Genomic DNA, 19219 nt, shown 5'->3' with positions numbered 1-19219 from the left:
ATGGCTGAGGGAGAGGGGTTTGTTACTGCAGCATCCAGCGCTCACGAAGATGAAATACCTGCCTGAAGCTCAGGAGGCAGAAGTACTGGTGTCCATACTTTGAGACTAACTGGAGGGGGGTGGGAGAGGAGACCAGTGCAGTCTGGTATCGGTGCCTTGCAGGCAGAGCAGGAAGTCCCCTCAAATTTAATGAATGGCTGGAATAAGGTAAGCATAAAGGGAAGACAAGAATCCAGAAAACTCAAAACCCTGTTTTAACAGAAGCAGCAAATGGACACACGCTTTATTAGGAAAAAAGAATAAGTAAAACAAGTGCAGCTTGGGCAAATAAGGGGACCTTCCTTTGCCCTCAAAAGCATTGGCAAACCATCAAAGGAAGCGGAGTAGGGCAATATGCAGAGCAGATCCAGTGTCCAAGCAACTGGACTCACACAAAAGTGATCCGTGTCCGGGCAGTGTTGACCTGCCAGACGTTGAGCTCCTCATACTCGTCCAGGGCCGCCTGGAACTGAGCAGGTGTGAAGCCACGGGAGATGCAGCGCTGCTCTGCCTCGGAAAACCGGACACTTTGGCCCTCTGAGACCAACTCACGGACGGTCGCAAATATCACATCTGCTGGTCTCTGGGTCCTGGATGGACGAGCGTGGTGTGTGGTCAGGGTTAGAACTTCGAGGCCAGCACCACAGACCCAGGGGTGCAGAAGCCGCAGGATGAGTTTCCTGCTCAAGAAAGTCAAGGTGCCCCCTGCCACCCTCTGCTAAGCCGCTCACCTAGCTGTCTGCCCCTTGTCACCCAGCAGTGAGTCCTTGGACATCTCCATCAGCCGTATGGCTTCATTCACATCTTCCTTCTCCACGGTGTCCACCATTCGTAGACGTGCCTAAGGGGAAGGTAGGGAGAGATGGGCACAGAAGGAGGGGGTGGAACAAAGTCAGGGAGGCCCCCCACCCTGCTCCAGCTTTAAGGCTGGGCACCTGAGTGCTGCTACTCACAAAGGAGTAGCGGCCCCCTCCCCGCCCACCAGGCATCCGCAGTGTGGGGCCGGCACTGTCAGACCGAGACAAGTGCAATGCCCGGGGCAGCGTCCAGCAATTGCCCAAGTCTCCGCCTCTCAACACTGGCCAGTCCCGGTGTGCAGCTGTCCTGTGAGGGAGACCAGACCCTTCTGAATTCCACTAGGCTCCCCACCACGAGATGGAGCTTGGGGCGCTCGGCCAAGAAGGCGACTGGCAGGGGTAGTGTCCCCGGGGCTCGGGAAGTGCTGGCTCAGCAGTAGGTCAGGTGATCACACTACCTGCACGAACAGCACTTTGGAGCCCCCAGGACGATGGTCCACGGCCTGAGGACAGAAATGAAGCTTCCCGACCCCAGAGCGAGGTTACCCCACCCGCCCCTCAGCAAGACCTGAGAAACGGAGAAGCCTCTCTCCTGGGACGCTGGGCGTGCCCTGCCGGAGCAGCAAGTACCCACAGTGCGGTAGCACACAGGACCACTATCTGCACTGTCAGCACTTTAGCCCCGGCAGGGCCAGAGCAGGAGGGAGGCGGCAGCGCACGGGCAGGCTGCCAGCAGAGCCCAAGCGGACCATCCTCCAGCGCACAGACTGGCACTCACCAGAGCAGTGGACAGTCGCAGGATAGCCAGCAGAGTCCGGGCCGAAGTGTAGGTGGCGTCCTTACTGGCCCAAGCCTCGCGCCTCATCTCCACGTACGCTGCTGTGATGTAGTCGGCCAGAGACTCTGGCACCGCAGGCTGCTTCTCCCGGCACATAGCTATGTACCGCCTGTGGGAAAGCAGGAGAGCTGGAGAGCGCATTTGTTCTGCATTAAGAGTTGGAAAACTGGGAGTAAAGAAACCGGAGGGGAGGGCGCTCTGAAGTAGGAGACAGCAATTGGTGGATGATTAGGCTTAAATAAGCTACATTTGGAAAATCTATCAACATTTCAAGTTATCCGCAACTTTTTTTTTAAATGAAAATGGCCTTTGCATGATTGAGACAAATCCACCTGTCTTAAGAGATGGTTCTGTTAATTCATGAGAACAGCTAAAAGGGAAAAACAACATTAGGAATCCCTGGGAGTCCCTGGACTGACTCCTTGGACAGAGCAGTGCTGTCAGGCACCCACGCAGCAAAAGCCAGCTTTGCCAATATCCGTACCTGAGTTAGTAACCCTGAGACTGCGGGTGGAGGTATGTGAAGGCAGGTTCTCTGCCATGGTCTCCTATGGCCAGCCCAGGGGAACCAAGACTCACTGTTCTCAGACCCAGGACGCCAGGAGGGGGAGGGGTGAGCGCTTTTCAAGAGAAGCACACAGAGGCCAAGCCGCCCGGGGGAGTGTCCGCCCTGTCCAGCTCTCCTACCTCATCAGTTTCATGTCCAAAGGCTCAAACTGGGCGGGGGGCTGCCGGCTGTGCTGGTGCACGTAGGTGATGTGCTGGGCCAACCTGGGAGGAGGGGAGGCAACAGGAGCGCTGCATCTTGGTGCCCCCTCAGCGCTCCACCCCACAGCCTGGTCGGTCAAGGATTGTCGGCACTTCAACCCTGACCCCCTCTGAGAACTGTGGAGCAACCCCTGCTGTTTAAGGGGAAGGCTCTGGTGTTTCCCTAAGACGACAATAACGGGTTTTCCAGTTTCTCCTCCCTGCACATAGATGGCTACAGGGGGTGTCTCCCCGAGTGCAGAGCTGCAGTCACCTCAGGTCATTGTCTCGGTCAGGCCGGTCCTGGATCAGCCAGAGGAGGTCAAATCGGGAAAGCAATGCCGCAGGAAGCTGTATATTTTGTTCCAGGCTGCGGCGAGGGTTGTAGCGTCCATAGGCAGGGTTGGCGGCAGCCAGGATGGAGCAGCGGGCATTGAGCGTTGTGAGAATGCCTGCCTTGGCAATGGAGATGGTTTGCTGCTCCATGACCTCGTGGATGGCCGTGCGGTCAGCCTCCGCCATCTTGTCAAACTCGTCAATGCAGCACACTCCCTGGTCGGCCAGCACCAGGGCCCCGCCCTCCAAGGTCAGCTCGCCACTCACAGAGTCTCTCAGCACAGCTGCCGTGAGGCCCACGCCGGAGGAGCCTCGGCCCGTCGTGTACTGGCCTGCACAGAAGGGTCAGGAAGACAGACATGCACAGGCCTGTTTAGGACGACAGCAGGGCAGAGGGAACGGGGCCATGAGGCGAGGTCTGTGCTGAACTGCTCTACTGACCCAGTTGGGCCGTCCCGAGGCAGCGGCAGGTCTGGGGGCAATGACACCAACACCCATCTCCACCCCCTGGCCCTCCCACAGCGGAAGCCTGCTGGTCCTCCTAAGTTTGCCTCTCCCAGGATCTGATACTCACTGCGGGGGGCCAGGCGGTCAATGTAAGACAGGAGCTGAGACTTAGCCACACCAGGGTCCCCCATCAGGCAGATGTTGATGTTGCCTGGAGGAAGGGAAGGAAGCCCCTGAGTGACTGTTTCCTCGATGCAGGTTGTCTGCACACAGAGAAAAGGACTATTGAGGTCTGCCTGCCCTGTTTCTAATCCCACCCTGTGCCCATGAAATAGAGATGCTGGCTTTTATTCTGTGACCGATGCAACCCTGGTCCGGCATCCTTTCTTCCCCAATGCCTCCACTCACCCCTGATTTTCATGCCTCGAGGAGACTGGTCTACCCCTCCCACCAGCAGGAGCAGCAGCGCCTTCTTCACGTCTTCGTGCCCATATATCTCTGGGGCGATGGAGGCTGCCAGCTTCTCATAGAAATCCTCCTCTGTGGGAAAGCAAAGACTCAAGAGTGTTTTTCCAGGGGAAAGAAGTGCTTGGGATAAATTTGCATTTATCTTCCCGCTGACTCCTCACCTGTGATTTGCCTCAGCTCCTCCCTGGTCAGCTCTCCGGCCCCAGACTCATCCTCCTCACTCTTACTCATCTTCACAATCCGATGAGCTTCCAGATAAGTTTCCGAGAGTAAACCCTTGGGCAGGAAAACGCTAGGGCATGAATGAAGTTCTCTACTTGCCCACGCAACACGATGCCCACTGGAGTTCCTGACAAACCCTTTAGTTCTGTTCTGCCTGGTGTCCTGCTATTGAAACTTCTTTCTATGGGGCTGGTAAAACGGAGGGAATAAACTTCCCTTCTCACCTGGACCATCTGTCGGAACCCAGTGCGCAGGATTGGCAGGAAGATGCCGGTAACACTGACGTGGTCCCCAGGCTGGGCGATCCTTGTGTTCTCTCCTTCCACCAGCACTGTGATGCTGCGAGGGATGTTTCCCACGGGCACTTGGTCGCTCTGGGGGAGAAGGGCACTTGAGGCCAGACGACTAACCTCCCCTTCTGCGCCCACCACTCGGCCACTCCCTGGCCCCACACAAACCAACAGAGGGAAGCTGAGCTCTCCTTTACCACATCCCAGCTCAATCAGAAAGTTCCAGAGAAGCCTGCCTCCTACTCTCTGCAACTTCTCTGCTTCAGCTCCTCTCTGTTCTACTTTCTTCCCTCTACTTCACGAGTGACTACCGGAGTTGAGTGAACTCCCAACCTCAAACTTCCCTGGGCCCTGGACCTCATATCCCAAACTCACATGTTCCTGCATCTTCATCTCCTGGAATTTGATGAATTTGGAGCCACGAGTCTGGAGGTACAGTCGGCCTCCTGAGCGGTTGGTCTGGCACTCCTGGCTCGGGCACATAATCAGAGGCATGAAAGTAGGAGATTGGATCTAGAGTGAAAAAGGAAGCACCAAAGGAAGTCATAAGGAAAGGAGCACCTCAGTCCCCGGAATCATGTCCCTCCTTCGGCAGAGATGATGAAACTTCTGAGAATGTCTTAAGCCGTGCTACGTACACATTGACAGACACAAAGAGAACAGACTGGATGGAAGGACCACGCCATAGTAGAAAGAAACTGCAAAGTGACCACACAGGCGTGTTTTACAGTAAACAGAAAAAACACGAGGTAAACATCAGTAGACAAAATTCACTCTCGCAGCATTAAGCGTGCTCCGTCCTCTGCTCCATACGTACCGGCTGGTAGGTCTCCGCCCCGCACTGGTCGCAGGTGTAAGTGGCCACCACCATTCTTGGTTTGACCTCAGAGACGCGAGTGACAATTCCACGCACTGTTACTAGCTTCCCCACAGAGTCAGCCCGTACTTCCCGGATCACACGAGGCTTGTTACTGCTGGGGCCTTGAAAATACAGCTCACTAAGGGAGAAAGTGGTCATTCGCAAATGTCTGGGGACCTGAACCCCACGCCTGTCCCCACCGTGGCCACTCACAATCTGCGCATGAGCTCGGGAGGGTACTGGTTTTGAGGGCTTCGGGCTGCCCCCGGGTCGCGGCTCCGCTGCTCCATCATCAGCCGGTGCTCAATGTAAACGTCCAGGACATCTTTATTTACTACCTAAACGAAGGGAAAAGAAAACAAGGAAAGTGAGCGGCAGGACGGTGAGAGGAAAGAACGTAAAAGTGCCAGGCAGAACCACTGACCCCTTTGGGTCAGCTCGGACAGCATCAGTACCCAGGAAGATTTTCGACACAAACCTAAGTGTGCCCTGCATTTTTCTCACCTCCCTCTCCTTGTATTGAGGCAGCAGCTCTTGAACAGCATCAGCAAAGAGCCTGGCATAGCGCTTGGTGTTCTCACAAATTGAGTCCACCAGCTCAGGGTCATCCTCAGCAATGTCGTCTAGGTCTACGTACATGGCCACTTGCTCCCGATGAGCCAGTTGAACCTGGTGTGGGGAAGAGAAAGCGACGGAGCCAAGTTTATCTTACTAGTGTTCACAAGCAAAAATTGGTCACTACGAGCTCAGCACACAGGATCCAGGCTCCATGAGGGAGAAAAGTGTGTATCACTACGTTTGCAATAATTAAGGTGTTTTCAGGGATTGAGGGAGCTGAAACTGAGTGCTGTTGAGTCTCACATCGCTTTCTCCCAGGTGGCACAGTGGCAAAGAATTCGCCCGCCAGTGCAGGAGACACAAGAGATATGGGTTTAATCCCTGGGTCGGGAAGAGTCCCTGGGGAAGGATATGGCAACCCGCTCCAATATTCTTGCCTGGAAAATTCCCTGGACAGAAGAGCCTGGTAGGCTATAGTCACAGGGTCGCAAAGAATTAGACTGAGCACAGACGCAGCATACACTGAGTGATACACAAGTTTTCAGGTATGGTGCTAAACTCACCACTTCCAGAAAAACATACCTGCTAAAATAAGCCAGGCCTTATAGCTCAAGTCACCACCCCTTCCCTCTACCTAACCTTAGACTCACCAACTGGTTCCCATACTTGAACTGCTTCTTGCCAGATTCGTCATCCTGGTAGAACTCTTGTAGGAACTTCTTCACTTTGTCTGTAAGCAAGAATAAAGCGATAAGGACGGACTTTTCTTCATATACCTTACTGCAAACCCTTGAGAGAGATCTAAAAAACTTCTTTTACTTAAAGTTAAATCTCTAAACAAATTAAATGAACATTCACATATGCGTACGTAATTCTCCCCAGCAGAGCAAAACTCCTTTTCGCAAGTCTGTTTTGACCTAAGGAAAAATAAGTGGCCCCTAGCAGTTTAGAGTATTACCCAATACGCTCCCCCCCAGGGGAATTCCACTCTCTGCCTTAATTAGAAATCTCAGTACCCTTTTCTAAGGGCCTTCCACACCCGGCAACACACTCAAGTCTCACGGTTCTCAGCTTTCCTTCTACGTGCTTTATTCCCTCTTTCTTTCGGTCCCTTAAATTGTTGCTCTCCCGGGGATCTCCGCCACCAGGCCCGTCCTCCGCCCCACCCCCTCTCCCGCCACTGCTTCCGCTCTTAGTAAACAAAGAAGCACATGGGCCCAGATGCCGCCGCCTCACAGCCCGGGATTCCTCCGCCCAAGGCGGGAGCCCGTCCGGCGATTGGCCGCCTTGTCGAGGGCCACCCTGCCCCACCCCACCACTTTATCCCTCGGCCTCCGCAGAAACCCCTCCAATTCCAGGCACGCCCCCACCCTCGGTCGCTCTCTCCGAGGCCACCGCGCGGAAGGACACTGTTTACACACGACACTCCCTCCAGTAGCGTCGCGCAACTTCCGCCCGCCTCCACTTCCGCTAGGAGGTGGACCTAATGCGGCCCAATCCCCGCGCGCAGCGGCCCGGGGCCGCCCGCCCCACCCCACCCCGGGCTTCGGCGCGTCGGGGGTCGCTGGGAGTGCCTAAGCGCGCGGAGAAAAGCGGGACTTGGGGGGTCGCTGGTTAGATAAGCCCCTGAGGGCCTGCTCTCTCCTAGACGCGACCCTTCCCTCTGGAGCTTCTAGTTCGGATGTCCGCAGCGCGCCCCGCCCGCCCGCCCCCCACCCCCCCACAACTCTCACTCTTTTCCTGGACACGATCACTAGCTCTCCCCCGGCCTCGGCGGCCCGTGCACCCCAGGCACCGTGCGCCTCTACTCCGCCACCTCCCTACCCTGCCTCCGGCCTCGTGCGCCGAGAGCCCGGGACTCCAGCCCACACCAACAGGTGTCGCCCAGGAAGCTTCCCGCGCAGAACGCCCCTCCTACACTCGCAGACCCTCACCTTTCTCGAGCACGTAGTCCTTAAGTGCCATTGCTGCCGAGGACCGTACGGCAGCAATTGGCGGGCTCTGAGCTCTCACTCCCCGTACAGCAAAAAAACGTCCGCGCGGCGGACTGTGGCCGACCAACCGAAATTGGCGCGAAACGTCGCCCCCCACGTGACCAGCGGCGCCGCTTGCGGGCCAATCGGAGAGGATTACCCTTCGTCCCTCCCGCTTGTCGCGGGCCCCAGCCTCGGCCAATCAACGGGCGAACCTGGGCTGAGTGACGGGGAAGAGGCGCGGGTGTTTGGAGGGAAGGGCTGGGCGAGGCGGGGCGCGCGCCGGGTTTCCCGCGGTCGGAGGAGAATCGCTCTTAAAGGGCCAGTCTACTCGCGTCCTTTTGTTCCGGGGCCGCAGGGCGGGGCAGGCCCAACGTTTGCTGTCTCCTAGTCTATTCTCCAGAACGGCCATGATTTCCCAGTTCTTCATTCTGTCTTCCAAGGGTGACCCGCTCATCTACAAGGATTGTATCCTTGGCCAGCGGGGCGGGGGGAGAAGGGCTGAGTGGGACTAGGGCCCCAGTGCCAGCGAGTGTCGCCAGCTCCTTAGCTTCCCTTCCACTCGGTCAGTCCGCGGAGACAGCGGCGGCCGGGATGTGGCCGAGCTCTTCTACCGGAAGCTGACGGGACTGCCTGGAGACGAGTCTCCGGTTGTCATGGTAACTACTGGCGGGAGTGGGGGTGGGGTGGTGGGTCTGCGGTTGGTGGTCTGGGGTTGGGAGGCACCTCCTCCCGGGACGTTCTCTAAGAGCTCATACGGGGGGTGGAAGGGGGTACATTCCTCTAAGTAATATTAATGGCGGTTTACTGATCGCTAACCGCACCAGGCACAGCTCTTCACACGTCTCAATCCTCAGCCACTTTGGAGTAGGTACTATTACTAACTTCATTTACACATTAGGAAGCTGGGCCCCTTGGGGAGGTTTCATATGTGGCCTAAAGTCACGCTGCTAGTAAGTAAGGAAATCAGGATACTAGCCTCAGTCTCATGGCCAGGAATCACTGCAGCTCTCTTCCTAACGTTTTTCTCCTTGCCTCTGCCTCAGCACCACGATGATCGTCACTTTATTCACATCAGACACAGCGGTCTCTACTTGGTGGCCACTACTTCAGAAAACATTTCTCCCTTCAGTCTCCTGGAGCTGCTCTCCCGGTGAGGAGGGCAGGGCTGGGCACCCGGGTGCAGGGGTCAGGGAGTCAGAGAGGAGGAGTTGTGCACTCTCTGTCCGGGTTTTCGCAGGTTGGCCACTCTTCTGGGTGATTACTGTGGCTCCCTAGGGGAGGCGACCATCTCTCGCAACGTGGCTCTGGTCTATGAACTCCTGGATGAAGTGCTGGTGAGGTGCCTCCCTGTCCCCGGTTCCCTGAAGATACAGCATTCATTTTCACCCCTTCCCCCACCGAGTACCCAAAAAGCGTCTTTCCTCTGTCCCTAGGACTATGGCTACGTACAGACCACATCCACGGAGGTGCTGAGGAACTTCATTCAGACAGAGGCTGTGGTCAGCAAACCCTTCAGCCTCTTTGATCTCAGCAGCGTTGGCTTGGTCAGTCCGGGGACAGAGGAGGCCAGGATTGAGGAGGGTTAGTGGGAAGCATCAGCCATGAGGATTGATTGATTTGGGTGCTTTCAGTTTGGGGCCGAGACACAACAGAGCAAAGTGGCCCCCAGCAGTGCAGCCAGCCGGCCCGTCCTGTCCAGCCGCTCTGACCAGGTGAGGGAGGGCTATTGGGTTCACATCGTCTGGTTTTGAGTCCCCAGAGTGCAAGATCCTGGCATATCTTTCCCCCTTCTCTAGACATGGAGGATCCCTTTTCTTAGCCCTGTGCCCCCATCCTGGGGCCCCAGCCTCCACTGTTCTGTCCTTTCTGCCTGTCCACGTTAGAAGACAGACCAACCAACCTCCAACCACCAGACCCCCTCTCTCTCCTCAGAGCCAAAAGAACGAAGTGTTTCTGGACGTGGTCGAGAGATTATCCGTACTGATAGCCTCTAACGTAAGTTTGGGCCCCCAGCCCTGCGGCTGAGGATGGTGGCACCTGGAAATTGCTGGGCATTGACCTCCCGCTGCTCTCAGGGCTCGCTGCTCAAGGTGGACGTGCAGGGAGAGATCCGGCTCAAGAGCTTTCTGCCTAGCGGCTCAGGTGAGCAGCGTGCGGGCTGGACCGGGTTGGGGTGTGGGAATGGCTCCTTGGTGGCGGGTATGGTAGTATGGTGGCTTCTTCTGATATTTTTTTGTCTGACAGAGATGCGCATCGGCTTGACTGAGGAGTTTTGTGTGGGGAAGTCCGAACTGAGAGGTGAGGAGAAAGTGGATCTTTTTCTTCTAGGTAGAGGTCACTGTCCTAGGTTTCATCTGGGTTAGTTAGATGGATCCCCACCATGGCTCCCCACCCCCTCCCAAAACACAGATCAGCAGAGGGGGTCTTTCTCTCTTTCCAGGCTATGGGCCAGGAATTCGGGTGGATGAGGTCTCCTTTCACAGTTCAGTGTACCTGGATGAGTTTGAATCTCATCGGATCCTCCGTCTGCAGCCCCCTCAGGGTGAGGTCAGGACCGGGCTGGCCTAGCACATTCCATCTACTGAGGGGGAGGGAGGCCATTCAGGTGTAAGGAGACCAAACTCACCTCCATTCCTCTCTGGTCTCAGCTGACTGTGATGAGGTACCAACTCTCAGATGACCTCCCTTCCCCGCTCCCCTTCCGGCTCTTTCCCTCTGTGCAGTGGGACCGAGGCTCAGGCAGGTGAGACCATTTCCCCTCTCTAGAACTTCTCTGGACCCCAAGCCGATGTATGTATGTACGTGTGTGTACATATGTATGTATGTATGTAATTCCCAGGTTGATTTTGGAGTGTGGTGGTGGTGGTGACATTGGCTCCAAGTTAGAATAGGCACCCTCCCCCACAGGTGGACCCAGCTCCGTGTGTGTAATGGCTCATAGAGTTGGGTGGATCTCAGTTCTTCTCTTTCCTTCCTGGGGCAAAAGCCACAGCCACACATGGGGGCCCTGCCTGGGGATAGGGCCTGAGTAACAGTATTTGTACCCCCTCACACAGGCTCCAGGTTTATTTGAAGTTACGTTGTGACCTGCCCCCAAAGAGGTGAGTGGGGGGAGCCCAGCCTAGTCCAGCTATGGAGGGTAGGAGACAAGGCCCAGATAGCTGCTCTTTCCACCCCCAGGGGCGGCCGGCAGCCTCAGAATCCAGGGGAGAGCCTGGAGTTTGGGAAGGGGGTGGGGGGCGCTTGTGCGCAAGTCCAGTGGTGACATTAATGAAGATGGGATGCGGCTTTCCTGGGACTGACTGCTCCCTTCTCCCTTGCAGCCAGGCTCTGAACGTCAGGCTGCATCTTCCCCTGCCTCGAGGGGTGGTCAGGTAAGCATGTGTGCACTACGGGCCTGTGGGCAGTCGCACTAGCTTCTCAGGAAAACTGATAGCGCTGGGGTGGGAGCTGTGGGGCAGGGGCTGAGCCCAACCCTTTCCTCTCCCAACTCTAGCCTATCTCAGGAGCTGAGCAGCCCAGAGCAGAAGGCAGAACTGGGGGAGGGAGCCCTTCGCTGGGACCTGCCTCGAGTGCAAGGAGGCTCTCAGCTTTCAGGCCTTTTCCAGGTACCAGCTGCTGATTCTCGAAGGCCCTGCCCCCGCCTCCACCTCCAGCCCTGACCCATGCCTCCTCACGCAGGCGGTCAGTGTGGTCAGCTTCCTGGCCCCTTGGCTCTCTTGCCTGCCCTCCTCTAGGGGCCTTCAGCACCGTTCCCTGCCTCTCCCCCTCACAGATGGACGTCCCAGGCCTCCCTGGGCCTCCTGGCCAAGGCCCTTCCGCCTCAGCTCCTCTGGGGCTGGGGCCCGCCAGCCTCTCCTTCGAACTTCCCCGGCACACGTGCTCCGGCCTCCAGGTCCGCTTCCTCAGGCTGGCATTCAGACCCTGTGGCAACGCCAACCCCCACAAGTGGGTGCGACACCTCAGCCACAGCGACGCCTACGTCATTCGGATCTGAGGCTCCCAAATGACACAGGAGGCAGAGGTGGCGGTCAGGGCATCGGAGAAGGACGAAGTTTTCTCTCCTAGTGTCCTGACCTGGGGCTGGGGCTGGAAGAGTCCTGAGTCCTTGAGACCAGGGAGCTCGACAAGATAGACTCTCCTGTGGGACCTGACCCAGGGAGGACTGAAGTGGATCACAACTTAAAAATCAAACTTTTATTCTGAGCAACTGGCTGTACAATATCTAAAGAGAAAGTCACATGGGGGGAAGCTGGCTACTACCTTCTTCCACCCAGCATGTGTGTGTCTGTGTGTGTGGGAGAGAGAGAGAGAGAATCCAGGGAGAAGGTCAGCATCAGGGTGCGGGAGGAGGGGAGCCGGTCCCGGGGGGCTGCGAGCCATTAGCCTTTGGAGTCCCTGGAGCAGGAGGGGGGCTCTCCCCAGCTTCCGGTTTCCCCCCACAGAGGGCGCTGCCCCCAAGTGGGGAGGGGGCTGAGGTTGGGGTAGGGACAGGAGAAGGATGGGAGGCGGGGCCTCCTTTGCCCTCCCCCGTGGGCGGCAGAGACACCACAATGTACTTCTGGACACTGCCAGGACCAGCGGGGGCGGTGCTGGGGGGCGCGGTAGTGGCGGTGGAGACCAGCTTGACGATGGGCTGCACGCTGGGGACGGTGGTGGTGACGGGAGAGGTTGTGGTGGAACCGGAGCCCGGGGCTGAGGTGCTGAGGGACAGGACCTGGGCCGGAAGGAAGGCAGTGCCGCTGGCCTGCACCCGCCCCACACCCCAGGCTGGGGGATGCCTCCCGTGCTCCAACCTGGGCCCCAGTATCCCCAGTCCCACGCGGGGTACCTGCTGGGTGGATGAGGCGCTGGAGGACGAGGACATGACAATGAACTTGGTTGGCGGCGGGGACGGCTGTGGGGGGGCAGCAGCTCGCGTAGACACAAGCGTCTGGACAGGCAATGCAATGGAGCCGGGGACCTTCAGCAGGCCGGGGGTCCGAGGGCCAGGCTGGGGGGCCTGTGACAGGGTCAGTGTGGGCCGGGGCTGTAGAAAGCAGCAGCAGGAAGAAAACATCACCATCTGTGTTCACCAGCTCCCCCAAGATGGCTGACTTAGGGGGCCCCATGTTTCACAGAAATCAGGGTGCGCCCCCCAGCATGTGGTGTCTGTGAGCCCCACTGGGATGGGAACCACCCCCCGAGTTTTCCTTCCTTTCACCCTCCCCTCCTTCTCCACTTGCTCCCCCTTCCTCCCCGAGCCTGCACTGACCTGAGTGATGGTCAGGGTGGTCCTGTTGACCTGCTGAGCCTGCAGTGCAGCCTGAGCCCGGGCCTTGACCACATGCGAGCAGAGGAGGGGCCCAAGGGACCCAAATTCTGCCCGATAGGCATCCTGATTGTCGGGCGGCGGGCGCAGCTTTGCCAGGACAGGGGCACAGTGTTTCTGTAGAGAGAAGGCAAAGATCCACCAGGTGGAGGGAGGGCCGGGACGCTGAGAATCCGGACAGGGAAGGGGTGACAAAGGAGGTCATCCATTGTTTCAGTGCATGCCTGCTGGAGGCCAGGCTGTGCTCGCTGGCTTATCGGTGTGTAAGGAATGCGGAGGTTTTTCCTCGTAGAGAACACAGGCACCAGCTGGCTGAGTGGACAGCTCGCTGAGTGATTACAGTGGTCACATCTAAGGGCCAGCCAGTCCACAGGGCGTGTGCCTTGCAGAAGCATCAGGGGCAGGTCAGGCTGGAAAGTCACAGGCTGAATTCAAATTCCTTATTTCTTACTCAGGTCTTACACAGTGCCAGCTATTAACAGTACTGGACTCAGGTGTGCTCTGCACATGAGGCGAAGAGGGGATAAGTGAATGGAAGACGCTCTATGCTTGCTAAAGACTGTCCTGTGTGTGTGTGTGGCAGGGGAAGAGGGGGCATCAGTGGGAAGAAGGAGGAGGGTGGGGCTCTGTCACCAGGAGGAGGCTCTGCACGTGGTCAGCCCCGATGCGGTCAATGTTGCTCAGCACTGGGCCATCCAGAACCCCGCGGATCCGCTCCCCTTCCTGCTGCAGCCGCGGCAGAATCAGTGTCTTAATCACCTGTTAGTAAAGGAAGGGAGAAGCCGGGGTCTGGGGGTCACCACAGGGTCTCCCAGGTCGGGAGGCTGTTGCCCACTCTGACCTCCCGATCCCTCCCCTCCCCAGGGCTCCCCTGCCAGGGCCTAACATCGTGTCCCAGCTCTGCCAGGCCTGCGATGGAGCCGTAGCGCGTTGTCCACGGGGTCTTCTCGTCCACCCAACTCTGTAAGGGGATGGAAAATAAACCCAAATGAAGGGGTGTGAAAAGCTAACTGGTAAGGACTTGAGTCTCATATACTCACTTCCTTATAAGTCATTTAAGACACAACAGCTCTCCGACCACTCCCTCCTCCCCAAAGTAGCTGCTATTCTGACCTCAGAGATTAGTTTGCTTTAATTCTCTGGCAGCACTGTGCAGCATGTGGGCTCTTAGTTCCCTGCCCAGGGATCGAACCCTCGCCCTCTGCATTGGAAGCATGGAGTCTTAACCACTGGGCCACCAGGGAAGTCCCACAGCAATTAGTTTTTGTTTTTGAACTTTAAAGTGGAATCCCACAACTAGAAAAAAAGACACTGCGGATCTGGTCCAAGTCCAGTCCGCACCTCTCTGCCGCTGGCTTTCAGTGTCCCTTCCTGAAGCCACACTGGCGTGGGCGTGGTGCTCACTGTTCCCATAACAACCCAGCCAGTGATGGAAAGGGCTCACCTTGGTGAAGGTCTTGGTGATGCGGGACTGGATGTTGTTCGTGGTTGTGCTGAAGTGCTTGCAGATCTGGGCCACCAGGCGGGCGGCGAAGTCCCGAAGCGCCCAGTGATTGTCCACATCTGGCCGCAGGCACAGCTGCCTGCTCACGATGCAGGTCATCACAGCCGGGATCAACTCGTGCACCTGGGGGAGAAGCCCCGCGTCAGCCAGCTGTGACAGATGGTCCCCGAGCCCGGACAAGAGGCGGGCCAGCAGGTCCACTCACATATTTCTCTAGGTACAGGGTAGGGTTGTCCATCAGCGCCTTCACCATGCGCATCAGGTAGATGAGCAGGGCCAGGTTGTTCTGCACCACATTCACACGCACCTGGGGTGGGGAGGGAGCAGGGATGGGCCAGCAGGGACCCTCCATGAGCCTCCTCTGCTGCCCGCCCACCCCTGGAACCCCACTGCGTCCTCCCGTGGCCTCTCACCCCCTCTGAGATGAAGGTGCTGAAGCGTGGCAGCATTTGGTAGAGACCGGGGTCCGTGGCAATGCTCTGCAGAGCCTCCTGTGGGGGGAGGGGAACGAGTGAAGCGGGGTGAACCCCGGGGCCAAGGAGGGGCGAAGGCAGGACACGTAGTGGGGCCTCACCGCTCTCTTGGCCTCGCAGGAGCCCACACAGGCCTCAGTGATCTCCTTGTAGTATAGCTGCTGCTCCACTGACAACTCGTGGATGCTTCGGGGCTTCAGTCGCAGAGGCGCCCCCTCCAGCAGGGGTGGCGCCTTCTTCTCTTTCCCTGTGTGAATCAGGAAGCCAGGTTTAGGCAGGAAAGCTCCTGAGGAGGCCTGGGCACTAGGCAAACCTCTAGCCTCACCTCCCCCACCTACGGAGACCGGCTTCTTAGCTGTTTCTGGGGCTCACTGGCCAGAGCTCACAACCTCTGCCCTGACCTCACCCACCTCACACACATGACCATCTGGCTTTGGGCAAGAGGCCTGGCCCAGCTGTACTGACCTTTGCCGTCAGCTGGAGCAGCCCCCTGACCTTTGCCTTTCAAGGGGCCGTCTTCCTCCTGGCCTGGCTTGGCTGACTTCAGGGGTTCTGTGGCCTCAGCCTTCTGCTGCTCCTTGGGAGCTGGCGAGAAAGGAAAGCAGTCTGGAGAAGTGGAGGGGGGAGGGAAAGGGGTGGATGTTGGGCGTGGAGGTTACCTGGGGGTGGGTTCTCTGGAATTGCAGGCTGGCAGCCTTCGATGCTTAACCAGTGAGCTGCGAGGAACAAAGGTGTCCAGGTGAACCACCGGGCGGGGACATCAGGAAGTCACTCCACTCGAACGGATGTTTTCCTTCATGTTCCCCATTAGGGGTCTCACACGGAGGGCTCCTTCACCAGTGCCCTTCCTCACACCCACACACGGCCCTTTCCCTCCTCCCTGCCCTTTGTTCTCCCCTCCCCCAACCTTTGAGGCAGACGTCCAGGGGCACCCGGGGCAGAGGGGTGTTGATGATATCGCTCAGGTCAACCTCCTTCTCCTCGTAGAAGTAAAGCTCCCGGCCGCCACCAGAGGCAAAACGGAAAGGAATGAATTCCTGAGCGTGGAAGCCATACAGTGGCTACAACAGGAGGGAGAGAGACCCTGGATGAGAAGGGAGCCTGAGCTGGCTGGGCTGAGGTCAATGCAGCGCCTGGGAGGTCTCAACACCCTGCCCCTCCATCCTGTGCGTCCCCATCACCTCGACGTTCTTTAGCTTCAGTGCGTAGTCAATGTCACTGGTGGTGAGTTTCTGCCGCTTCCCCATGTGCATGAACTTCAAGGCATCCTGGGTGGGGGGTGGGAGGACAGACATCAGCCAGAGACCCTGGGGAAGAAGGTGGCCTGGGCAGCAGTCTCTGTGCAGTGCAGGAAGACCAGGGTACCTGCGCGATCTCCTTGATGCGGTAGCTGACCTCATCCGTCAGCAGCTGGCAGGTCTCCTCCTGAATCTGAGCGATGCCCATGGACTCGGCCACCACCTTCATGGACTCCGAGGGCAGCACGGTGTTGCTCAGCTTCAGCTTCTTCTCCTCAGCCATTCTGGAGCCCCTCCTCCCCTCCCCGGAAGGATGATGCCCCAGGGCAGAGAGATGGAGACCCTGGCAGGGGGTGAGAAGAAACCCGAGAGTGAGGCCTAAAGAACAGGGGCTGTCCAGTCAGGAGGCCGCTCGAGGGGAGAACAGTGGAGCGTGAGGGGGATGGAGCTGGGGGACGTCTTCTGTCCATCCTCACACGAGCAGCACTCGCTGAACAGCAGGTAGGACTTGGACCCAACTGGACGCAATTTATTGAGCTCTGGTTCTGTGCCAGGCACAGTACAAGTCAGGTACAGCAGAACGATCTCAGTTCTCAGTTTAAATCCCAGCCCCAGGACTACCTAGCAGTGTTGTCTAGGCAAGCTACTTAAATGCTCCCGGCTTTGGGTTTCTTCTCTGTAAAATGTGCAAAGTGTCTTTTTTCCCTCAGGTGGTTGACATGCCTACCTTTATGTCTCTTGTCCCTTCTTGCATCATTATTCATGCTTGACAAATATAAAATATTGGTTAAATACAACTTGCCCTGTCTAAGCCTATGTGCCCCTACCATTGAATGTGATGAGAAAATACACAGCCATGTTGACCAATTTGCACTTTAAATTCCTGGCCACAAACTTCAGATGGGTTCTTGATGCTGCTCTGATGGTCACAGAGCTCAATGGACTCAGGTTCCATCTCACCTGTCATCTCTTCTCCTCCCTGACTTTTGGCCATCAGAAGAGACTTCCCCAGGCTCCCATTGCTATGTCCACCCGCTGAGCATCACTGGCACCCACGTGCTCTGTCTTCTTACCTGTTACTATAGAGGTTCTCATCACGCCCCTCCCCAACTCCTCTCCTTCTCTTGAACCTACCCCAGTTAGGATTTTGACTCCTGCTCTTGGTTTTCCTCCTACTTCACTGGCCCCTCTTTACATTGCCTTTGCTGGTTCTTCCTCTTCTCATCTGCCTGATGCTGGAATGCCCTCATTTGGTCCTCGTATAGCTATGAGGTATACATATTCCCTTGATGACCTCAACCATTCTCACAGCTTTCAGTATTGCATACAGACTAAGGATGGTAAATTTATATCCCCCACCCAGAGCTTTCTTCCCAACTCCAGAGTTGTATATTTAACTGGCTACTTAAAATTTCTTCTGAACTCAACTCCTGACATCCCTCTCCCCACCTGCTCCAGCTTCAGCTTTCCTCATCTTCATAGCAACGCCATTAATCCAGATGCTCATTCATCATGTGAGCCCTCACCGCAAACCCATCAGGTGATCCGACTTGATCCCTCTGCTCCCACTGCGTGGCCAGCTCACTATTATCCATCCCCCGGGAACCTTAAGAGCCTCCTGACAGGGTCTTCCTGCTTCCATCCTTGCTCCCTACGTCTATTCCCAACATAGCAGCCAGAATGATTCTGTCAAAATATAAATCAGATTGGGTCATTTCTCTGCTCAAAACCCTGTATTGGCTCGCAGTGTGCCACAGCGTAAATACAAAATCCTTATTTTGGTCTACGGGGTCCTTTATGATTTGCTCTCTCCCCACCAAGTCTCTGACCTTTCCTTTCTTCTTCCACTATGATCCAGCCCCATGGTCCTCCTTGCTGTTCCAAGATGCCAAGCATGTTCTTGCTTTGTGGTCTTGCTCTGTTCCCTCTGCCTGGAATGCCCTTCCCTAGATGTCCCCAGGCTGCCAATTCCCATCACCCTGTTTAATACTGCACCCCACCCCCCTCTTTTTTTAATTCCCATGGACTTTAACATCTGCTGATACACACTGTATTACTTCTTATGCTTCTCACCACATCGCCCCTTCCCTTCTCTGTGTGGACAGAGAGCTTTGTTATGTTGACTGATGTATGCAGAGTCCCCAGACAGACACTCAACAAATACCTGCTGAATATATGAGTGAGTTGTAAGGCTTAGAGATTAGGAACTCACTGAGGACTCGGTACCATTATTATCGAACAAGACATAAGCCCAAGCTTGGAATCTACTTTGTGGCCAAAAGGAAAGTGGCTCACTTGAACCTGGCATTAGGAAGTCTAATGTCAAAAGTGTTTAGGACCGACTGCAAGGTGGTGAGGGGCAGGTGTGGGCCTGATGGAGGGGCGAGAAGAGGGGAGGGAAAAACAATTTCGTTCTTCCCAACCTATCCCAGGTCTCCTCCCCCACTTATATAAATCTTATCTGCAGAGGACACATTTATTCAACACATACTCTGGACCTGGAGCCGAGTAAAGAGGAGGCGGTCGTGTCCCAGTTCCCTGGCGAGCTCCTAATTTTTCGATAGCCCGCGCGGTACCCTCTGCCAGTGTAAAGGCTCACAAAACACGCCACGGCCTCAGGAAACCTCAGGTCAGTGGAAGGGGCAAGGAGGCGTCACAGGAGACTAACTTGATCTAGATCCGTGTAGCATTCCCCAGCAGAGAAGCGGGTCGAAGGTTCTCCAGGCAATGGGTACAGCGCGAAAGAAAGCGTAGAGAGCCCACCTCATCCCCCAACATCCCTCCAGTGCAAACACACAGAGGCCCCACGCACACGGACACTCAACCAACCGTCCTCCTCTGGGTCCCCACAAGGGCCCTTCAAAGAGTCTAGTCCCGGGTACCACTCAGACCCGCCCCCGCCAGCCGAACGCCCAGCGCAGGAAAAGCCTCTCACCGCCGCCAAAGCGCCGCTCACCCGGCGCTCGGCGCCATATTGGCCCCGCCCCCTCCGGGAGCAGGTCCTGGCAGAGACCGAGAGCGGGTCCCTTGCCCCTTCCCTGAGCCAGAATGAGCTCCCTAGTCTCAGAGTCTGAAATGATATAAAAATGGTGTCTCTATGCCTGCGTGTAAGGAGC

General features: G+C 56.7%; 3 protein-coding genes across 7 annotated transcripts; 1 reads left to right on the top strand and 2 right to left on the bottom strand.

The window, feature by feature from the left end:
* Positions 1–248: 248 nt before the first annotated feature.
* MCM7 (minichromosome maintenance complex component 7) lies at positions 249–7692 on the bottom strand. 3 transcript variants are annotated; one of them, XM_005893141.2, is made up of 15 exons: positions 7536–7692; positions 6252–6331; positions 5548–5712; positions 5257–5381; positions 5002–5182; positions 4560–4697; positions 4119–4268; positions 3834–3948; positions 3613–3744; positions 3332–3415; positions 2696–3089; positions 2362–2445; positions 1615–1783; positions 771–880; positions 249–629 (listed from the first exon to the last, which is right to left on the bottom strand). In XM_005893141.2, exons 1-15 carry the CDS (start codon positions 7564–7566, stop codon positions 428–430), a joined length of 2160 nt encoding a protein of 719 aa, XP_005893203.1. In that variant the 5' UTR covers positions 7567–7692; the 3' UTR covers positions 249–427. The 3 variants fall into 3 exon arrangements, with proteins under 3 accessions (XP_005893203.1, XP_070219057.1, XP_070219056.1); XM_070362956.1 differs by lacking the exon at positions 7536–7692 and adding an exon at positions 6972–7019; XM_070362955.1 differs by lacking the exon at positions 7536–7692 and adding an exon at positions 6618–6773.
* Positions 7693–7775: 83 nt separating this feature from the next.
* AP4M1 (adaptor related protein complex 4 subunit mu 1) lies at positions 7776–11895 on the top strand. The gene is made up of 15 exons (XM_005893140.3): positions 7776–8042; positions 8145–8233; positions 8621–8727; positions 8815–8911; positions 9011–9121; positions 9209–9289; positions 9510–9572; positions 9653–9719; positions 9822–9875; positions 10018–10124; positions 10226–10320; positions 10634–10678; positions 10901–10951; positions 11074–11185; positions 11353–11895. Exons 1-15 carry the CDS (start codon positions 7985–7987, stop codon positions 11572–11574), a joined length of 1359 nt encoding a protein of 452 aa, XP_005893202.2. The 5' UTR covers positions 7776–7984; the 3' UTR covers positions 11575–11895.
* Positions 11760–19101, bottom strand: TAF6 (TATA-box binding protein associated factor 6). Of its 3 annotated transcripts, none has more exons than XM_070362952.1 (15): positions 19039–19101; positions 16231–16446; positions 16047–16133; positions 15773–15926; positions 15525–15581; positions 15331–15450; positions 14967–15112; positions 14806–14883; positions 14598–14699; positions 14333–14515; positions 13775–13849; positions 13522–13647; positions 12832–13005; positions 12409–12606; positions 11760–12294 (listed from the first exon to the last, which is right to left on the bottom strand). In XM_070362952.1, exons 2-15 carry the CDS (start codon positions 16384–16386, stop codon positions 11914–11916), a joined length of 2037 nt encoding a protein of 678 aa, XP_070219053.1. In that variant the 5' UTR covers positions 16387–16446; positions 19039–19101; the 3' UTR covers positions 11760–11913. The 3 variants fall into 3 exon arrangements, with proteins under 3 accessions (XP_070219053.1, XP_070219055.1, XP_070219054.1); XM_070362954.1 differs by lacking the exon at positions 19039–19101 and adding an exon at positions 18772–18913; XM_070362953.1 differs by lacking the exon at positions 19039–19101 and adding an exon at positions 18595–18903.
* Positions 19102–19219: the final 118 nt, after the last annotated feature.

The sequence above is a fragment of the Bos mutus genome, chromosome 25 (genome assembly GCF_027580195.1).
Source record: "Bos mutus isolate GX-2022 chromosome 25, NWIPB_WYAK_1.1, whole genome shotgun sequence".
NCBI classification, from domain to species: Eukaryota; Metazoa; Chordata; class Mammalia; order Artiodactyla; family Bovidae; genus Bos; species Bos mutus.
Note: the sequence above shows the minus strand (reverse complement) of the source record. Positions and strands in the feature narration are given on the sequence as shown.

Excerpts from the sequence above, each read along its gene's own strand:
- TAF6 (XM_070362952.1), bottom strand. The coding sequence starts at position 16,386 with ATGGCTGAGGAGAAGAAGCTGAAGCTGAGCAACACCGTGCTGCCCTCG. Across the intron at positions 14,516-14,597 it reads CCCTGTACCTAGAGAAATAT|GTGCACGAGTTGATCCCGGC; the intron begins GTGAGTGGACCT and ends CTTCTCCCCCAG. Across the intron at positions 13,006-13,521 it reads ACGTGCAGAGCCTCCTCCTG|AAACACTGTGCCCCTGTCCT; the intron begins GTGACAGAGCCC and ends TTCTCTCTACAG.
- MCM7 (XM_005893141.2), bottom strand. The coding sequence starts at position 7,566 with ATGGCACTTAAGGACTACGTGCTCGAGAAAG. Across the intron at positions 3,949-4,118 it reads GGTTCCGACAGATGGTCCAG|GGTTTACTCTCGGAAACTTA; the intron begins GTGAGAAGGGAA and ends TTCCTGCCCAAG. Across the intron at positions 3,745-3,833 it reads GGAGCTGAGGCAAATCACAG|AGGAGGATTTCTATGAGAAG; the intron begins GTGAGGAGTCAG and ends GCTTTCCCACAG.
- AP4M1 (XM_005893140.3), top strand. The coding sequence starts at position 7,985 with ATGATTTCCCAGTTCTTCATTCTGTCTTCCAAGGGTGACCCGCTCATC. Across the intron at positions 8,234-8,620 it reads ACGAGTCTCCGGTTGTCATG|CACCACGATGATCGTCACTT; the intron begins GTAACTACTGGC and ends CCTCTGCCTCAG. Across the intron at positions 9,876-10,017 it reads GGGGAAGTCCGAACTGAGAG|GCTATGGGCCAGGAATTCGG; the intron begins GTGAGGAGAAAG and ends CTCTCTTTCCAG.